Here is a 19,876-nt window from a genome sequence, read left to right on the forward strand (position 1 = left end):
AAATTCCCTCCATAACACTTTGGACAGTTGCTTAGGCTCTAGAAGGGTCAGAGATAAAGTGTGAAATTTGATGCTACATAAATCTTGATAGTGCAATATGCAAAAAAAAAGAAGAGGTTTCAACTTTATAATTTTTTTCTCCATTTCTTATACAACTTTAATTACAACTGTCACAAGGTAACAGTAATCCTGGAGATTGAGCAGAGTCAAGTCAGGGCACCTCTGACTCATTAGCTCACTCCAGCTGGATTTAAGAGGATACCTGGGCCACCAAGAGGTTATAGACATGGTGACTCAGAGAGCTGATTGGGAGACACAGGGAAGGAGAGATAAGAATTGCCTAAGCTGGAAAGGGGAACCCATCACAGTAAGGTCTCTCACCTGACATGGGTGCACTTAAGAGACCATATGGGGACAGAGATGCAGCCAGCTCCGTTAACACTGAGCACTCCACAAATCAAATACTACAGGCAGTCCCCGGGTTACATACAAGATAGGGACTGTAGGTTTGTTCTTAAGTTCAATCTGTATGTAAGTCGGAACTGGCGTCCAGATTCAGCCGCTGCTGAAACTGACCGCCAGTTCTGACTTACATACAGATTCAACTTAAGAACCTCAAGTCAGCTGCTGCTGAAACTGATCAGCCGCTGATTCCAGGAAGCCCGGGGCAGAGCAACTGTGCCTCGGGCTTCCTGTAGTCAGCGCTGGTCAGTTTCAGCAACGGCTGACTTGGGGACGCCCGGGACAGAGCAGCTGGGGTGCTGCTGGGTTGCTCCAGTAGCGTGGCTCCTTGGCACTACTGGACCAACCCAGCAGCACCCCAGCTGCTCTGCCCCAGGCGTCCTGATTCAGCCACTGCTGAAACTGACCAGCAGCGGCTGAATCAGGACGCCTGGGGCAGAGGGCTGGGGTGCTGCCGGGTTGGTCCAGTAGTGCCCAGAGCGGCGCTGCGGGACCAACCGGCAGCGCCCCAGCTGCTCTGCCCCAGGGTCCACAACAAAAGCCTGGTCTGCTGGGGGGGAAGCACACTAGCTGCGCCCCCCCCCCAGCAGACCAGGGACACAGGGAGCAAAGCCGCAGCGGCGGGGTGCCTCGCCTCTGAGGCTTTGCTCTGGCGCGGGACCCGCTTTGCTCCCGGTGCCCCTGGTCTGCTGGAGACGGTCCCCAGCAGACCAGGGGCACCGGGAGCAGCTTTTCTCGCCCCGGAGGTCAAGGTGGCTGACCGCTGCCTGTGAGCTCCGGGGCGAGAAAGCCCCGTTCGTAAGTGCGGATCCGACATAAGTCGGATCCGCGTAAGTCGGGGACTGCCTGTATTTTGCAATATAGCCAGTTCCTAACTATTCTACACAACTGTGCACTGGCCCTGGTTAAATATGTAGATTGAGATTTTCAAAGCTACCAATGGAATTTGCATGTCCAATTCCCATTAATTTGATGGAGATTTGGCTTAGAAATGTTTCATACAGCTTTGAAAATCTGAGCCATAGATGAGCCTTTAGATCAGGGATGGGGAACCTATAGCCCATGGGTTCCCCAGTCCTGCTTTAGGTTAATATAGGAGCTGTCCAGTGCTGTGCTAATATATAAGGTGCTGTAGAAAAGGATGAAGTGAACCTTTGCATTCTAGGTGGGCAACTGAATAGGATACAGGAGACCCGCACGATTTCTGGAATTGCTATTCGTGATTCTGCATATTCACGGGTATCTCCTGTCTCGGCCTGTGGAGTGGCGGGGGGCCAGCCCCTATGGTGAGTTTCCCGTGGCTCCCAAATTCACTGCAGCTCCTGGCAGCCACAGAGTCCTCAGTGCTCAGTGCCCCATGGCTGCCAGGAACCATGGTGAATTCGGGAGTTCTGAGGCTGCAGGGAGCCATGGTGAGTTTGGGAGCTACAGGGAGCTCACCGCAGGGACCAGGAGCTGTGGCCCATCGTATTTGCCAATTTTGCCATTTGCGGTGGTGCCAGGAATGCATCCACTATGAATGGCAAGGCTTTCCTGTACTTCCGTAGTGCACAGGCATGCACTAAGAGAGAGCTGATAGTCTGGTTAACATGCCAGCCAGCACTGCACATACCCAAGGTATGAATGAGTAGAAGGCTTTGTGTGCGCTTTGCCAACTAGCATGTATGTTGCCAGCAGCAGCGAAGTGATGCCCAGCAGATAGCGGACATGCATTCTGCTTCAACTCGGAACAGTGAAGCATGCTCCACAACACTTGCCTCTGATCTGTGCTATGTGTGGACCATCCTCCCCTCTCCTCACTGCACCCCATCTGGCCAGCTCCCTGGGGCAGAGGATCTATCAAGCTGTTCCTTTACTCCAATTGCTACATTAGTTAACATAGAATTTGACCCTCTAATTTGTAGGGGGTTTTCTTTGTTTAGAAATATTTTTTTTAAAATTGACCCCCAACACCAGTTCCCTGGAACTGGAGATAAACAGAAACTATTAGTTTTTAAGTCATGGAAATAAATTTTTACGGGTGCTCTGGAGTAGTCACAATGACCTTTGAAAACAGATACTCAAAATTGTTATAAAAATGTTTCCCCTGGTGATTAGCAGGCAGTTTTCAAGCAGTAGCAATTTGCTTTAATTGCTTTCTACATTATGTTTTGAACTTGGGGGCCTGCAAAATTTCAGGTCTTGCACTTCTGAACTGTCAATAAATGACTGACAATAAATGACTGGAACATTTACAAAGCAACACTTTAACTGATAAATCACATGATGATGTAGCAGAACAGCTCTGTTGTAGCTCACCCAATAGACTAGTAAACAGGACAAGCAGCTCCTTAAATATTTATAACATGTATTGTGCAAAGGTGAAAGTAGGCCAGTGCACTCTGGCATGCCATACCAGGAGGGCCATCCTTAGGATTTATGAGATCCTATGCAGTACCATTACACTGGTGTCCCTATGCTCAATGGCCACTGGGAGAATGAAATGTGATTTTATAATCTCCAGCAACACACTCATGAAATATTTTAAAAGCAAATTTTAAACTAAGGTCCTATAGACTAACGCAGTCAATTAAAAAACTGACAGCATATATTTAGGATTGGCTTCATTACCACTTGAATGGTTCTTTCATGGGTTGAATGTTCTATAGCAAGCCTGGTAAGCTATTTCACTTTCAAGTTAATTAGATCTCTCCACAGGAAGCAGACACAGAAAAGTGATAGGAAGAGGCAGATGGGTGGACGTTAAGACCCAGCGGTGCCCCAAATTTTCAAGTGCCCTATGCAGCAGTGTGTTTTGCATATGGGTAAGGATGGCTCTGATTATTGATGTCAAGGCTGTTCCCCACTCTGGCACTCTGAATGCAGAAGGTGGGAGCCTGCAAGAGAGTTTCAAAATCTTGCCTCTACAGGCAGTGGTCACAAAACTTCCCCCCCAAATCCTAATACACAGATTTTGGGAATTTCGCTGCCACCATCAAGTGCTTTTGATCCCTAACCCTCCCTCTCCCTCCAAAACAGGGGTGAATACTTGAAACCACCCCCAAGGTACCCCAAGCTCTTTCGCCCAAAAGAGCTTGAAAAAGAAAAGAGAAAAACAAGCTGCAGTCTCTGGTAGCTGACCCCTAAGTCGGAGGCATGCAGTTATACACAGACAGACCTTCCAGGACACGAGAATCAAATCATCACCTTAAAATAAGTGATTTTTATTACAAAACAAAATATAAACTTAGTAAAGCATATTTGATGTTACAGAGCAACTGAGGAAAACAAATGAAAAAAACAGAGAACATCTTTGGTGCAATGCTTAGATGTTAAAGGGGGAGAGGAGGCATAGAATCATACAGAACAGTTCTAACCAAACCACAAAATAAAGAAAAATTACCCTGAACATGACTAGACTCACATCCCCTGGTAGTTGAAGCAAAATGCTGGACAATGTAGCACTTTAAAGACTAACAAGATGGTTTATTAGATGATGAGCTTTCGTGGGCCAGACCCACTTCCTCAGATCAAAAATGGTACTCACTTCTAATTCTCTCTTGGTTCAGTCCACTCCCATGCCCTGAATTCAATGGGGGGCATGGTAGTTCTTCTTGGGTTTAAATCATTCTGTGTCTCTCAACTCCTGGTATGATTCTCCCACACAAAGAAAGCAGGCAGGGAACATATATCCAATTCAAATTCCAACCCTCTATCTCGATCGGCTGACACCTTTGCTAGGTACCTGAGTTGACCCTTTAGTCATCAGGTGCTGGTCAGCACTCCTGTTCATGACAACTGGTAAGAAAGTGGCTGGCTGGGAACGGCCCTAGATGCCGGGTAACAGTTCCCCAAATAGTGCTTGTGCTGGGGGTCGGGGACCTAGAAGAAGAGCTCCCACTGCTACAGGGGGGTTGGAAGTGACTGAGGCTGCTTCTTCTCAGGACAGTGACATGAGGGTGGGGGGCTGGCTGCCCCAGTGCTTGACTGACGCTACTGCTGTAAGTTCCCAGTTGGGCTTCCATTGGTAGTGTGAGATGACAGCCTTCCCTCTCCAAACCCAATAGCCTGTGCTCATTGGTTGTCCACTGGAGCTAGGACAACTAACCCGTGGGGCGTCCTCTGATTCTGCTGCTTGAGTTCTGATCAACACAGCTGATAGGGCTGTTAAAAATCGAGTCGGCAGTGCAGCGGGGGCTAAGACATGCTCCTTGCCTAATGTGGCTCCACACACTGCTCCCGAAAGCAGCTGGCATTTCTCTCCAGCTCTTTAGCAGAGTGATTGCCATGGAAGCTATGTAAGCTGTCCCTGCCCCCAGCTCTGCTTCTCTAGCTCCTGTTGACTAGGAACCTTTGCCTTCGGGCTGCAGGGGCATGGGAACATGCTGACTGATTCCAGGAGCCGTGTGGGATCAAGGCAGGCAAGGACCTGCCTTAGCCTGGCTGCGCTGCTGACCAGGACTTTGAGCTGCCAGAGGTAAAAGCTGCCCAGGCAGAGTCTACATCCCTTACTGCCTCCCAGGTGGAAGGGCTGTGACACTATTGGATTTTGAGATGAACATGCAGATTATTGTTGCACCCATTGTTGTGTTTGCCCCAAATTTTGTACAAAGTGGACCAAGCAAGGTATGTATTTGAAAGTTTCTTGTTTTGCTGATTCTGTTTATACTATTCATATGCATATATGATTTTTTTTATTTAAAGTTGTAAGTATTGGCTATGTATTGGTATTTCAAGTATGTGCTTTTGGGAGATGTCAAGTATGGGTTCTCTTGGCCAGGCCTCTGGCGTATAGCCGAGATCTACCTCAGCAACCTCACCAGTCACATGGATAGCAACAAGACTTATCTACCAATAAAATGGAGCTTGTCAGAGTCCAGCACTCAACACCATATATGGGCATCGCACCACACCCAGACCACACCCATGCCACTCCCAGAGCACAAACAACACCAAATATGGTAATAGGCAAGAACATAAAAACCTCTCAGCCCGTAGCTCGAGGAGGACTCTGGAATATTGGAAGACAGAATCTGAGTCTAGCTTAGGACTGATCACCCAAAGGCCGCCTCCCACCCACAGAATCTAAAAAGGGGGGTGTACGACTCTTGAGCATGCTCCCATTCCTCTCCCATGCTCCCATTCCTCTCCCATTCCTCGTGTGTCTTTGTGTTGTTGCTGAGTTTGTAAGTATTTAATCTACCCTAACTGTTGTTAAGTTGTTCAAAAGAGACAGGTTAGAAAATATATTGCTCTGTTGTAACTTTTACCCTTGCTATTATCAGTGTTAAGGAAACAGGTTTTTTTTAAATGTGTATATATTTGACTTAGCTGTAACTTAGGTAAGGTTTTAAAAAATTGTTGTGTGGCAAATATTAGGTAGTTGCTCATTTAAGTTGTCCAGTTTAATAAATCATTCCTTCTTTGATAAAACTTGTTGTCTTGCCATCATTCGGTATTTTCACTGGGTATTTGGCCTTAAGCCTTTGGGACCTCTGCCATTTTACGGAACCAAGCACCAACAGGAGAGATCTACAGGCATCATCCACCTGTTATGAAGGGTGGCTACTCAAGTGAATAGAACTATTTAACAAACAACGGGCCTTATGGGTGGAATCCACATCTAAGGAATCTCCCCGTGAACACGCAGACGAACAGACAGCCAATGGCGACTTGACTAAAAGGACATGGACAGGTGACTTGTTCACGTGACAAACTGCATTTCAGGGAGGTACTTTCACACAATGAGAACAATGGAATTCCCCCCACATAAGCAAGATTTGTCCATTTGTCTTGACTCCAGCTCATCACTTCAGGAGCATCTTCGCTATGAACAAAGGGCCCAGAAGGCCTTATGCCCCATTCTAACAAAGGCTGTATTCCAGAGACTTTTTAAGATAGCAGATTATTCCTTCTTTGCTACAGGCCTGCACCAGGAACTTTGTGACTGGTGTATGTCATGTAATTTCTTTAACAATTCTACTCTCAACCTTTCTTTCTTTAATAAATCTTAAGATTTGAAATTCTAAAGGATTGGCACAGCCCTGCTCTTTTGGGTAAGACCTAAGGTATAAATTGACCTGGAAATGTGGCTGGTTCTTTGGGATCGGAAGAAACTTTTCAGATTTGGTGAGGTTAGTTTTCATAACTGCTCATCTGACTAAGGTGAGGTATTTGTTGTGGCACAAGAAAAGTTGGACTGTTTGAGGGAATTGCTTGAGTGACTTCCTGCTGGCCTGTGTGGTAGCTGAAGTGCTCTTTGTGACTGGTTTTGTGCCTTAAGAGTGAAGGACTCTCCAATCTTGGGCTGTAAGCAGTAGCCCTGTTTCTAAGCAATTCACCCTGATTTGACCCTTTCAGAAGTGCCCCCAGAAACTGTCATATTACAGGGACAATGGAGAAGATGGGACCTCAAAAAAAGGGTAGGGCAAAGGTATTGGGGTTTGTGTGATCAGACAATTGAAAACCCTAATCCCAACCCCCTGCTCCAGCCCACTGAAAGCAGGGGAAGGTGTGTGAGAGAGTGAGTGAGTAAGTGGGGATCAGAGCCTCAAGAAAGGGGTGGGGTAAGGGTGTTCCCCACTGTGCAGTTAGAAAGTTGGTAATCCTATGGGGCTGCCCAGAGATGGGGACCCTACTGCTCAGGCAGGGAGTGGGCAGGCTGGAAGCAGTGGGGATGCCCATCCTGTGCTGGAGGGGGTCAGTGGCAATGATCCTGGGGGGCTCTGAACTTAGGTGTGAGGAAGGGTACATACTGGCTCCCATGGATTTCCTATGGGAGTGTATACCCCCCTGAATTTCCCCAACACCCCCCAGTTTTGTGAACTATAGTGCTATCCAGCCCACCTTCACCCTCGTGGTCTCACCCCTTATTGGCCCTGACACTCCCCCCCCCCATTTCAATTCCTGGGGAGGCTACTGCTGGCTTCTTGCTTGCCCTGTTATTGGGGGATTGATTGGGGGAAATGCACTGCCACCTGCTTACACTCAAAGCAGGAAGGGAGTCATGCACCACCCAATCATCCTATGCTCTGGTGCTGGTGGCTGTGGAGAAGGGGGTCTCTGATAAGGGAAGGAGGTGGGTCCGTAGGAGGAGCAAAGGGAAGTGGGACTGGCCAAGGGCTAGTCTTCCCCAGCTGGCAGGCTTAATACCGGTCTGAAGGATGTAATCACAAAGAAGAGCAGAAATCATGTATGTGAGTACAAGCAGGCAGGAGAAGTAATGGGCTGAAGTGTAACACATTTTCTATTAAACTATTCAGAAAATGTCTTTTATAGTTGGAGCTATAAAACTGTAGAAAAGTCTCACTTGGGAAATGATGGAAGTCACCAATCTGAGATAGTTAAACTAATGTGGGCTGCTGTCACAAAGCAGTACTGGAGAATATACTGTTGGGTGCAATCCTGCATTTTCCAATTTCTGCAAGCCCTTCTTGACTAAGCTTCTTCCTCCCTATTAATTATTATTGGTTAAGGTTTCAAAGGTCACAATTCTGACATTTTTCATCTGAACTTTGATGAAAAACACATTTTAAATGAAAATGGTCATAAATATTTCATCCCATTTTTGATCAACTGGTAAAAAAAATAATCAAATTTCAACACAAAGTACCAGGATTAAATTTTGTGGTGACAATTATGTCTCATTTTCCAACCAGCTTTATACTACTCCATTTTGCACTTCAGATGCAGACATATACTGAGGATCTCAAAGCACTTCAAAGTGACTTCCCTCAGAGCCAATAGCATGGAGGATCTGGCTTCCCTCCCTGCAGCCTCCCAAGGCTGACACGTTTGCTTAATTATCTGAAACCAAATGGAGGGATTCACGAACCCCATAGGAAGGGGACCTGGCTCAGATTAGAAGACATCCTTAAATTTACTGCGGCGCGCCACCATCGGAACAGATCCCTGGGCGTTCCGCGGCCTATATAAAAGCTTAAGCAAAGAAGCAGGGAGATCGATGGGCAAAGGGGAGAGGAGAGACAGGGATTTGTGGTGCAATGAAAAATAACGGAGCTGGGGCTATTTCACGTTTTAACTGGCTTTCCCGATAGGGGCCTCTCTCCTCCCCCTCCCCGCACTCCATTTCGGGTTCACACGAACGAAGAGGCACTAGCCAAGCGAAGCAGCGCCCCTTTCTCCTCGCCGGGGCGTGCACAGCGGGAGAACGCTGCTGGAGGGTTCGGTTCGGAGTATCCGCGGAGAGCCAGCCCGGAGCGTCAGTGCCAATTCCCCCCGGCGCAAGGAGGGAGGCTGTGGCGCGGCGCCGCCCTCTGGAGAGACAGCCGGCGAGAGGCTGGTGTGAAGAGCAGCATCTCAATGAGGGACGGGCTAATGCAAATCGCTGCAATCAGCAGCAGACAGTAGAAGAAAGGCGAAGCAGCTGCCGCCCAACCTCACCCGCAGCACCATCCAGCCGGAGGGCCAGAAGAGACCTAACAAAAGGCATCCAAGCTGCTCTTTGCGACCACACTTGCAGTCAAGCAGGGCGGGGGACATTGCTGATCGGAGCTCTTTGAGCTGAAACCCAGCACGTCCTTCACAACCAGCCAGCAGACGTAGGCTTGGGGTGGACGCGCTTCCAAACCACCGAGAAACCGGTAAGCCTTTTAATCTACCAAACCAGCAGTGCCTCCTGCCATTGCCAGCCCGGCCGGTGCTGGGGGGGGGCCCGCCACGCTTTCCCGGGAACGCTGCAATGCACATTTCTAGCCTGGGTGCACCTGCCGCTTTTGTCTGGGGCTCTGCTGTTTGGGGTCGCTGCGTTTTAGAGCAGGGTGTTGTCACGCGTCTCTGTTACTCGGTTTGCAGCGGGTGGTGCGCGGCTTAACCCCCGTTTGGCTGCGTGTGACAGAGCTTGCGGGGAGGGATCCGCTCCCTGCAGGGTCTAGCGTTGGGGGGCAGACTCTGCTGGGGAGCATGCCAGCTGAATGAATGGGCAGCTTCGCTTCTCTCCCGCTCGGCTGGGGTCACTGCTTGCTCGCCGGCTCTCTCTAGTCTGCGCTGCATTTCCTTTGGTTCGCTGGTCGTGCACCTTGCTGCTTGGCTCTGGCGGGTCCCTCCCCACCCCCCGGATTTTGGAGAAGCCAGTTACGTAATTTTTGGCCCGTCCCGTCCTGTGGTTTAGGGCAGTCGACTTGGGCTCCGCGCTTTGGGCGTCTCCGCCTCCCGCTTCAGGGGACGCGGGGCTGGGGTGGCAGGGGCCCACCGACCCCGCCCCACTTTGCCGGCTCCCGACCTAGCTAAGGAAAGGCGCCTTGGGTAAAGGGGCGGGACTGGAGGGGGGCATGTCCCAAACCCCGCGCCCCCCTCCCAGGAACGGCCCCAAAACGTGCAGTTCTGGGGAATCTGCATCTTCTCGCTTACCATTGAGACGCATAGTTTTTAAGCAGCGCTTCCTGCTTTAAAACGCGTGGCGCAATATGGCCATGAATAGAGGGTTCAGCTGGCTTAGTTGCATTTCAAACACGTTTTGTGCCACCTCAGAAGAATAAATCTCTTTTTTGACATCATGATATTACATCATACATTAGACTGAATCTAGGAAAGGATTAGAAAATACACTCTTGTAATCTTTCTTGTATTCTGTGTATTTGGGGCTGTGAGATTGTTTTACATATTAAGCAACTCACACCTGCAGTATATGTGTATAGGTATAAGTTGCCTATAGATGTATGTGGTGTGAACTGTGCCTTTTTATATAGTAACATCTGCTCTGAGTAACAATCAAATTATTATCTAGAATTTCATTGTTTTAGTTTGGCCTTCTGATGTGAACACTCCGGAGTGTGAAAGGCAGGAGCACATTGTTCCAGGGAGACTCTTATTTCCCTTTTTAAAGGGATTTAATTGGAGGCAAAAATGACTTATGTGAAAGTAAGAGGAATGACCCAGGCTATCCTCTATTAGAAAGACCTGAGATGATTAAAAAGGGAATTTTGAGATGTGCTGCCCTTAAGGGGAAGGTATATGTGTGTAGGCTTTTTCCCCCCCCCCCCCCCCTTCTTCTTATTTGGTTTCACTTGGTTGGGACAATGAAACCACAGTAGACATTGCAGAGTTTTTTTTTTTTTATTCTACTCACTTTGATTTTCAAAGTGCAATCTTTAGATTGAGAGCTCTGTGAGAGGATGTTACCTTATTTTAAAAAAAAAGGTTAATCCTTCCCCTTCTCCCCCCCCCATCAAAACATTGCTGTTAATTTTGGGCCTATATTGATCTGAAAGTCCCCCTTTAAATAATAACTTATCATTCTCTGTATAATGGGATGATAGTGAAGTGCTAGTTGACTTGAAACTGAAGTTGTGTCAGGGCACTGGGGGAAAGGGTTGGTCTAGAAAGATGTTTTCCATAATTGGTATTTTGTTGGTAGTGCAGCAAGTCTTCATATGCAGATACAAGGTAAAATATGTAAATACAGACCCCCATGCTTGATTCAAATATACCCATGATGGCATATTTGGTTAATAAGATGGGTCAAATCCTAATGAAATTGGAATAAATAATCTCCAGAAGGCCCTTAACCTGGTCTTACATTAACTTTGGAAAATGTTTAGTCTAAGCATGTGACTAGCCCAATGATTTTGGAAGGGATTATTCACATGCTTGAGAGTTGAGCTCTGGGGCATACTATTCACTTTAACAGGTAGCTGTGTAAACCAATTAGTATCTGTCCATTTCTCTCTCTTTGTCATATCGAACTCTTTCTCGATTATTTATTTTTGTACCTGTTTAAGGAATAAGGGTAATAAAGCTGCTATTTTTTAAATCCTTTTTACTGGAAATCAGTGGGAGAACACCTTTCTAAATTAGGTCTGTGCATCTGCACTATAAATTTACTGTGCCTTGTTATTCAGCAGATGCTTTTACGTTCTAGGGTGGCTCTTAGACTATTTTTTCTCATTTTATTGTATTTTGTTGTTTTAAACAAAATTGAAGGATTTATATAGAGATGAAGACTGACAGTTGTTAGTGACACTTTTTTTGACACGATTAGTTCAGGGGCTTTTAAAATACGTTGAAAAGAGGAAGTGAGAGCTGCATATACCATGAAAATTTAAGCCATTTTATTTATATTTAAGGGTATATTAAATATATATTAAAGTTGGAATTATTCAGTTAAGAACCTAACCACTAATAAGGCCCCAGATGGACTCTCAGGTGTTTGAAATTGGGTTGCTAATTCATTTAATGTTTTTGAAGTCCTCAGTGATTTATGCCATGCGGAGTTACTGATTTTTCTTTTTCTTTTTTTTTTCACACCAGGATAAACTATTAGGGATGACAAATTCTGAACACTAGATAAAAGATTTACTGCTCTCCATTTAAAAAACATATATATATATATTCTGTAAGGCTGCTTGTTTAGGGGATGATACTAGTTTCAGGAGCTCCTGTTAATCATGACTACTCTGTGGTAATTGAGAGCCTGCAACTTCAATGTGTGCTAAATATCTGGGAGTGTTGTTAACTCCAACCCTTCTATTGTAGAATGTGGGGTGAGATTTAATGGCTGCCTGGAGCAAAGCTTTTTTATCTATGAAAATTACCAACACAAGCAGTAATTCTTCAAAAACAAAATAATTGTTCCTTTAACAGAAATTAAAATTATAGTGGGTTTAGTAAAGCAAGAAAATTGCATTTAAGAATTTGTATAATAAAGCAATACAGCAAAATGAGACACAGACTGCCTAAAGTATGTAACACATACAGAGGACTCAGTATTCCCAATGTAATAAGCATATACAGATTCTTCATATACAAAGGCTTTTGTCTTAGATTTGAGAAGATTTTTTTTTAAATGCTAGTCTTAACAGTTAATTTTATTTGACATCCAGTGAGCCCATGATCAGATAATCACAGGATGAGTGGGAGGAATCTCACTCAAACACCGGCTTCTAGATTTCTTGACAAACATATCCAGGTGCTCCCTAGCAAAACACAAAGAATTAGATTTTCAACCTCACTCAGAATCCCTCTGATTTGGTGAAGGTCCCTCTACCCTGTTAATATTAGAAAAGACTGTGTCAGTGCTTGGAGATGAGAGATGTTGCTGCTTCTGCAGGTAGCTGCTCTGAAATCTGTTACCGTGGTGACCAGTACACTGTTATCACTGCTGCTGTTTCCTAAGTCTTATGCTTTTTATAAACCCCAAAACTCTCTCAGAAGCCTGCTGGTTGTCCATCCTTTTATATATTGTTTGCGCTCTGTCAGCTTGTTTCAGCCAATCAACTTCTACATATTAGCATATTTGTACTTCCTGTCTTGCTCTTCTCCCTGACGTTATCCTATTTATAGATAACTAAGCTCCTCCCTCTGATGCCATCTTGGGTTGAGCTCCTTCCCCTAATCTATTTTAGATAGCTAAGCTCCTCCCCCTGAGTTGAGGAATTTGTTTACTTTCTAAATTTAAACTGTTTCCCATCTCTGCCATTTTAAGAGCAGTGCCATTTTAAAAACAGTGAGCAGTCCTATGACACTTTAAAGACTAACAAATATATTGTATCATGAACTTTCGTGGGTTAAACCCACTTTATCAGGTTCACCTACCATTTTAGTCCACTATGTTGGATCTTCTAATTTTAAAAATATCATTATTTTTTACTTTTATGCTAATCAAAGTGTCATGATACTGCCACTAGTTTACTTGTATCAAATGGGTGAGGTGAAATTTTTATGATTTAAATCCCTCGGAGGTTTGTCTGCAAGCCTTTATTACGGTGCATCAAGGAATCTTAAAACATCCAAGGCAAAAATCTCATTATACTCCTTCTGAAATGTTCTAATTAGTTGTCACGTATTGGCTGGAAGTAACTATAATCCACTAAGTAGCAGATTCTCTGTGGTCAGACTTGGATGAGCAGTGCTGAGAACATGAGTGAGCTGGTTATGTCACTTGTAATAGGATTAGAAGCTTCATTTAGGAACAAGACTAGCAAAAAATCAGTTCATCTGTTCTTCTTACCAGTACCTCAACTTTTTAGCATATATGAATGTTGCCTGGGCATCACATCTCGCTTTATTTTTTGATCTAAAGGTTTTTTTGTGTGTGCGCATGCGTGTATGTGCCACCATTACCATGACAGTCTGCTTTTTGCTATAGTATAAAGATGCCAGCTAGGTTACACAGTCAACTTGTTCCCCAGCAAGTAATTTCAATGTGCTGTAAGTTATAATTAAAAAAAAAAAGTGGCAGCATTTAATTAGTTTACCGTAATCACTCTGTGGAAGAGCATGCTGCAATGTTTTATTTGTACTTGAATACTAATGAGTTCTAAACAAGAGTTCTTAAAATACCTTCTCCATTTAATTCTTTCTCTTTCTCATCCCAGATTTACCATCAAAGATGTCCTTTGGGAGAGACATGGAGCTGGAACACTTTGATGAGCGTGATAAGGCACAGCGATACGGCAGAGGGTCACGGGTAAATGGTCTGCCTAGCCCTACCCACAGTGCCCACTGCAGCTTTTACCGAACCCGTACTCTACAAACCCTCAGTTCTGAGAAAAAAGCAAAGAAAGTTCGTTTCTATCGCAATGGAGACCGGTATTTCAAAGGGATTGTTTATGCCATCTCCCCTGACCGATTTAGATCTTTTGAGGCCCTGCTGGCTGATTTGACCCGAACTCTATCTGATAATGTGAATCTGCCCCAGGGTGTGAGAACAATCTACACCATTGATGGTGCCAAGAAGATTTCTACTTTGGACCAGCTAGTAGAAGGTGAATATTTAAGAGGCAGGGTATAAATTTCTTGTCTGTATCACTACTTTATTTTACCACTGTTACATTTGCATCAATGCATGTCTAACATTTTGCATATTGTAAGCTGCTTCATGACAAACTTTCCACAAATAGGAGGAGTACATGGTATTGTGACTCAGGTTATTACATAAGGTTTTCTTGTCTCATTGGAGGGAACTTGCATCTTGAATAGAGCTTGAAGAATATTACCGTTTTACTTGTACTGAAGGAGAAAGATATTGTCTCTGTTTGAGACAGTAGGTTCTGTATTCCTTGCTCATTGTGCGGATTTCTGCCTTTCTCCTCCTTTCATGAAAAGTCTCTTATTTTGACAACTCCTAATTTCAGCAGATGTCCTCAGTGATACAAAAGGCCAGTACTGTTGGAGTTTAAAATTTTTTTATCACTTCACAGTGAAGACCTCTGCAGTAAATGTCTTACCTTACGCTAGTGAAGAGTACTCCAGCTATTTAACTGAAGTAAAAGTAGGCTCTATGGTAAAGGCTAATATCACTCCTACTCAATTAGGGCCTATTGTCTGAACCATAAATTACCATTTTATTTCTCCCTGCAATGCAGTGATGATATCAGACCCATCAGCTGTGGAATATTCATTGTTCCCTTACAGAGCAGCAAGTTGTATAGCCCATGGAGCTGGAGCTCTAGCAAATTCAGCTGCAGGTCTAGCCCGGGGTGGGTGGTAATTTTTGGTAGGGGGCAGTTCACGTTATGATTTTGGAAAGTTGTCAAGGGCAGCACTCTTCCATGACCTTAATGGAGGAGGTACGGGATCTGGGATGGAGGCTGGGTGCAGAAGGGAGCTTGAGGAATGGGATTTAGGTGCATGAGGGAGTGTGTGTTCTGAGAGGGAATTTGGGTGAAGGAGACGGTTGTGATCTGGATCACTGAAATGGGGTGCAGGGGCTTGGGGTGCAACCCTGGGCAGGAGGATGGGGTACAGGGTCTGGGAGGTGGGTATGGGCTCAGGAGTCTGACAGAGGATTTGGCTTATGTGGGGTAGAGGGTTGGGGGAGGGAGGAGCTGGGGTGCAGAGGCAGGCTCAGGCTGGGAGACTTACTGGGTGACTCCTGGCCAGCAGCCCAGGATGTTTCTCAGGCAGGCTCCCTGCCTGCCTTGCCCCTGCACAAGCTGCATGCACTGTGTGGGTTGGTGAATAAGAGCCTGAGGAGAGGGAGGAGTGGTACTTTGTGCTGCCTGGTCTTCAAACGGGCAGTATCAATTGGCCAGAAATTGGCCAATGGGGTTGTGCTGGAGCATGTGAAGCGCCACTTCTCCTCCCCTGACTCCTGAGCTCATAGCTAACAGACAGAAATGGCTGCAGCAACTGCTTTTCTCAGTGGTGTTGGGGGCGGGGCAAGCAGGGAGTCTGTCTGAGGTTCCCTGCTGCATCTGCAGGCCGGATCCAGTGGCTTGGTGGGCAGGATCCGGCCTACAGATGGTATTTTTCCCAGGCCTGATTTAGCCTCACCAGTGTTGGAGCCGGGTCTCTTTCCCAGCTCCACCTTGCATGCCTCCCCCAGGGTCCCTCCTCCTTCATCTGCACTCCCCCAGCCTGGCTCTAAGGGAGCGGCACAGGAGGCAGGCTGAACTGCTCCTGCAAAGGAGGGGAGGACTCATTCCTGAGACATATGGTCTCACCCCCTTTACCTCCAGCAGATGATTCCTTTCTGGGGTTTTGGTGAAAGCCAAACTGTGTGTGTGTGCGCGTGTCCCTGAGCTGGGTGAAGTCCTCTGGCCCCAACTTCAGTGCTGCCTGCTTGCTGTACTCCAAAGTTTAAACTTCTCATTCCTAGTGCCAGAGCCCTCATCCCCACTCAAAATCTTGCACCCTAATTCCTCTGCCTTAATCCTGAGCATGGGACCCCAACCCTCCTGCCTCAACCCTCAATAATAATAATAAGGGATTCCAATTATCCCCATATTGATTGGGTACATGTCACCTCAGAATGAGATGCAGAGATAAAATTTCTCAATGCCTTTAAATAACTGTTTCTTGGAGCAGCTGGTACAGGAACCCACAAGGGGAGAGGTAATTCTCGATTTACTACGTAGTGGAGCGCAGGATCTGGTCCAGGAGTTAACTATTACAGGACTGCTTGGGAATAGTAACCATAATATAATAACATTTAATAGTCCTGTGGTGGGAAGAACACCTCAGCAGTCCAACACTCTGGCATTTAATTTCAAAAAGGGGAGTTATGCAAAAATGAGGAGGTTAGTTAAACAGAAATTAAAAGGTACAGTGACTAGAGTAAAATCCCTGCAAGCTGCATGGAAACTTTTCAGACACCATAATAGAGGCCCAACTTAAATGTATACCCCAAATTAAAAAAACCTAGTAAGAGACGTAAAAAAGAGCCACTGTGGCTTGGCTTGACCATGTAAAAGAAGCAGTGAGAGATGAAAGTCATTTTTAAAAAAAGTCAGTCCAAATCTAGTGAGGTAAATAGAAAGGAACATAAATACTGCCAAATTAAGTGTAAAAATGTAATACTCAATCTTTTTTGGCTTTTCTTAACAGCGAGCCAAAAACTGAAAAAGTAATAGCAAAATGTTTAAGTACATTAGAAGCAGGAAGCCTGCTTTAAAAAAAACCAGTGGGGCCCCTGGACGATTGAGGTACAAAAGGAGCAATCAAGGACGATAAAGCCATTGTGGAAAGACTAAATGATTTCTTCACGGCTGAGGATGTTAGGGAGATTCCCAAACCTGCACCATCCTTTGTGGGTGATGAATCTGAGGAGCTGTCCAGGATTGAAGTGTCGTTAGAGGCGGTTTTGGAACAAATCGAAAAACTTAACAGTAACAAATCACCTGGACCGGATGGCATTCACCCAAGGGTTCTGAAAGAACTCATATGTGAAATTGAGGAACTATTAACTGTGATTTGTAACCTATCCTTTATAAATCAGCTTCTGTACTCAAGGGCTGGAAGACCACTAACATAATGCCAATATTTAATAAGGGCTCTAGAGGCAACCCTGGCAATTACAGACCGGTAAGTCTAACGTCAGTACTGGGCAAATTAGTTGAAACAATAGTAAAGAATAAAACTATCAGATGTGTAGAACAACATAATTTGTTGGGCAAAAGTCAACATGGTTTCTGTAAAGTGAAATCATGTCTTACTAATCTGTTAGAGTTTTTTGAAGGGGTTGACAAACATGTGGACAAGGGGGATCCAGTAGACCTAGTATACTTAGATTTTCAGAAAGCCTTTGACTATTGTACATAGTTCTCTGAAAACATCCACACAGTATGCAGTGGCAGTCAAAAAAGCAAATAGGATGCTAGGAATTATTAAAAAAGGGATAGAAAATAAGACTAAGAATATCTTACTGCCCCTATATAAAACAATGGTACGCCCACATCTTGAATACTGCATACAGATGTGGTGGTCTCACCTCAAAAAAGCTATTTTGGCATTAGAAAAGGTTCAGAAAAGGGCAACTAAAATGATTAGGGGGTTTGGAACAGGTCCCATATGAGGAGAGGCTAAAGAGATTGGGACTTTTCACTTTAGAAAAGAGGAGACTGAGGAGGAATATGATAGAGGTATATAAAATCCTGAATGGTGTGGGAAAGGTTGAATAACTTTTCTTTATTTAAAAGGACACCAAATGAAATTAATGGGTAGCAGGTTTAAAACTAATAAGTTCTTCTTCACACCGTCAGCCTGTGGAACTCCTTGTCAAAGGAGGCTGTGAAGGCTACGACTATAACAGACTTTTAAAAAGAGCTAGAGAAATTCATGGAGGTTAGGTCCATAAAAGGCTATTAGCCAGGATAGGTAAGGAATGGTGTCCCTGGCCTCTGTTTGTCAAAGGCTGGAAATGGATGGCAGGAGACAAGTCTTTTGATCATTGTCTTCGGTCCACCCCCTCTGGGGCACATGGTATTGGCAGACAGAATACTGGGCTAGATGGACCTTTGGTTTGACCCAGTATGGCCGTTCTTATGAACCCCTCACCCTGGGGTGAAGACTGTGGCATGGGGCCCACACCTCAACTCTGCTCTCCCAAGAGAGATGGGGGCGTGTGTGTGTGGGGGAGGAGAAGGGGGGGCGGAGACTTGTACTAGTTCTGAGCTAGGGATGTAAAGCTTAGCTGGCTAACTGATTACCTGTGAAGCATTAGCCTTACTGGCATGCTTACTTGGTAACCAGTTAACTGGCAGCCCAGTCCCAGCTGGAGCATGCCCGCTGCCTCCCCACGGTGTGATTAGGCTATAGGCCCTCCTGCCCGCAATATGGCGCGTGTGTCTGTATGTCCGGAGCAGGGCCTCCCCTCCCCCAACTGCGGGATTCCAGACCTGCATGGTTAACCGGTTAAACTGTGCGCGTGCGTGCACGTCACTGTTCCCTAATGATAGGTAGTTCTGAATTCAGAGGCTTCTTCCAAACTAGGGCTCCCTCACCTCAAGTTTAGGGCACTGCTTCCAAGATACCTACTGACTTGTCTTTGACTTCTTACACTGAATAGAGAGAACAGTTGTCTGAGTAGAATAAAGAAACCGTTTACCTGGTATCTCTTCTCTTTTGTAGGCCAGTGTAATGGAGCTTCAGTTATAGTTCTGGAGTATACTAGTTTTACATTTTATCCTTTCATCTGTAACTTAAGTCCCAAAATATCATAACATTAGAGTTGTGCTGTCAGCCCAGCCTGTGCCTTGATTGTGTGAATGTATTTTAGCAAAACTTAAAGAGAAATCTTTGCCTTTGAGTAAAAAGGAAGAAGAGCCTTCCACTTTTTTTTCAGTGCTACTCTTAAAAATACCGTGAGTAATTCTGCAAATTTTGGTACTGATTTATTAACCTTTCTATTGTGAGTAGCTCTATTGATTTAAGGGGGTATTTATTTGTATCGCTATAATGACTAGAGGCCCCAGTGTGTACTAAGTGCTACTATACCACCCACTTATGTTGGGATTTTTAATATCCTTGTGACCTAGAACTAACCATTTCAGCATATGATGAGGGGAACACATGGAAGAAAACCAATATATAGAGACCCGCAAATTCACAGATAACCACATATATCTGCATCCACAGATATAGATGTGGAGCTCAGTAGTTCATTTTTTGTGGATACAGCTGCGGATACAAATTTTGTATGTAGAACCCTGCAAATTTGCAGATATCTGCTTTATATCCATAGGTATCCATGGATCATTTTTGCAGCTGTGGATATCAATTTTGTATCTGCGCAGAGCTCAACTAATGAGGAGGGAAAGAGGACAGGATGTTAGTGAAAATTCTATATTTGGGAAAACAAAGCAATTTCAGCACACAAAATACTTAGCTATGATCAACGAGTTTTTTGTAAGCACCACAGCAGAGAGAGGTAAAAGGAGCAGGTTTTGGAAGAGGATAAAGTGGCTAAGGAGGACTTCTGAAAGAGCTCCTCCCTGCACAGCAGTAGAATGAATGACTGTAAAGGTGCTTGAGTAGAAAATGGTTGAGACTGGGTGCTTGATTGACAGTTTGACTGCTCACTTAAGTAAAGGATTATAGGTTCAAGACCATAACTTTAGTACAATAGATGTGGGGGGGAAGGGAGAGAACCCTGATGTTGAAATAAGGGTTTTGGATTCTAGTGTAGGATTGGAGCAATAGTAGATGCATGCAGTATTTATATTGGGGTGGGGGTGAGGAAAGAAATAGCCATTGC

General features: G+C 45.1%; 1 protein-coding gene across 3 annotated transcripts in view; it reads left to right on the forward strand.

Moving 5' to 3' along the window:
• The first annotated feature begins 8,051 nt into the window (after nucleotides 1-8,051).
• DCLK1 (doublecortin like kinase 1) overlaps nucleotides 8,052-19,876 on the forward strand; it is a 310,171-nt gene continuing 298,346 nt past the window's right edge. Inside the window, exons 1-2 of one of the 3 annotated variants that reach the window (XM_075919170.1) lie at nucleotides 8,052-9,044; nucleotides 13,776-14,165. In XM_075919170.1, the coding sequence (XP_075775285.1) occupies nucleotides 13,790-14,165 (376 nt within the window). In that variant the 5' untranslated portion in view covers nucleotides 8,052-9,044; nucleotides 13,776-13,789. The remainder of the gene's footprint in view (nucleotides 9,045-13,775; nucleotides 14,166-19,876) is intronic. The other 2 variants (XM_075919169.1, XM_075919171.1) reach the window with 2 other exon arrangements.

The sequence above is a fragment of the Pelodiscus sinensis genome, chromosome 1 (assembly GCF_049634645.1).
Source record: "Pelodiscus sinensis isolate JC-2024 chromosome 1, ASM4963464v1, whole genome shotgun sequence".
Lineage (NCBI taxonomy): Eukaryota > Metazoa > Chordata > Testudines > Trionychidae > Pelodiscus > Pelodiscus sinensis.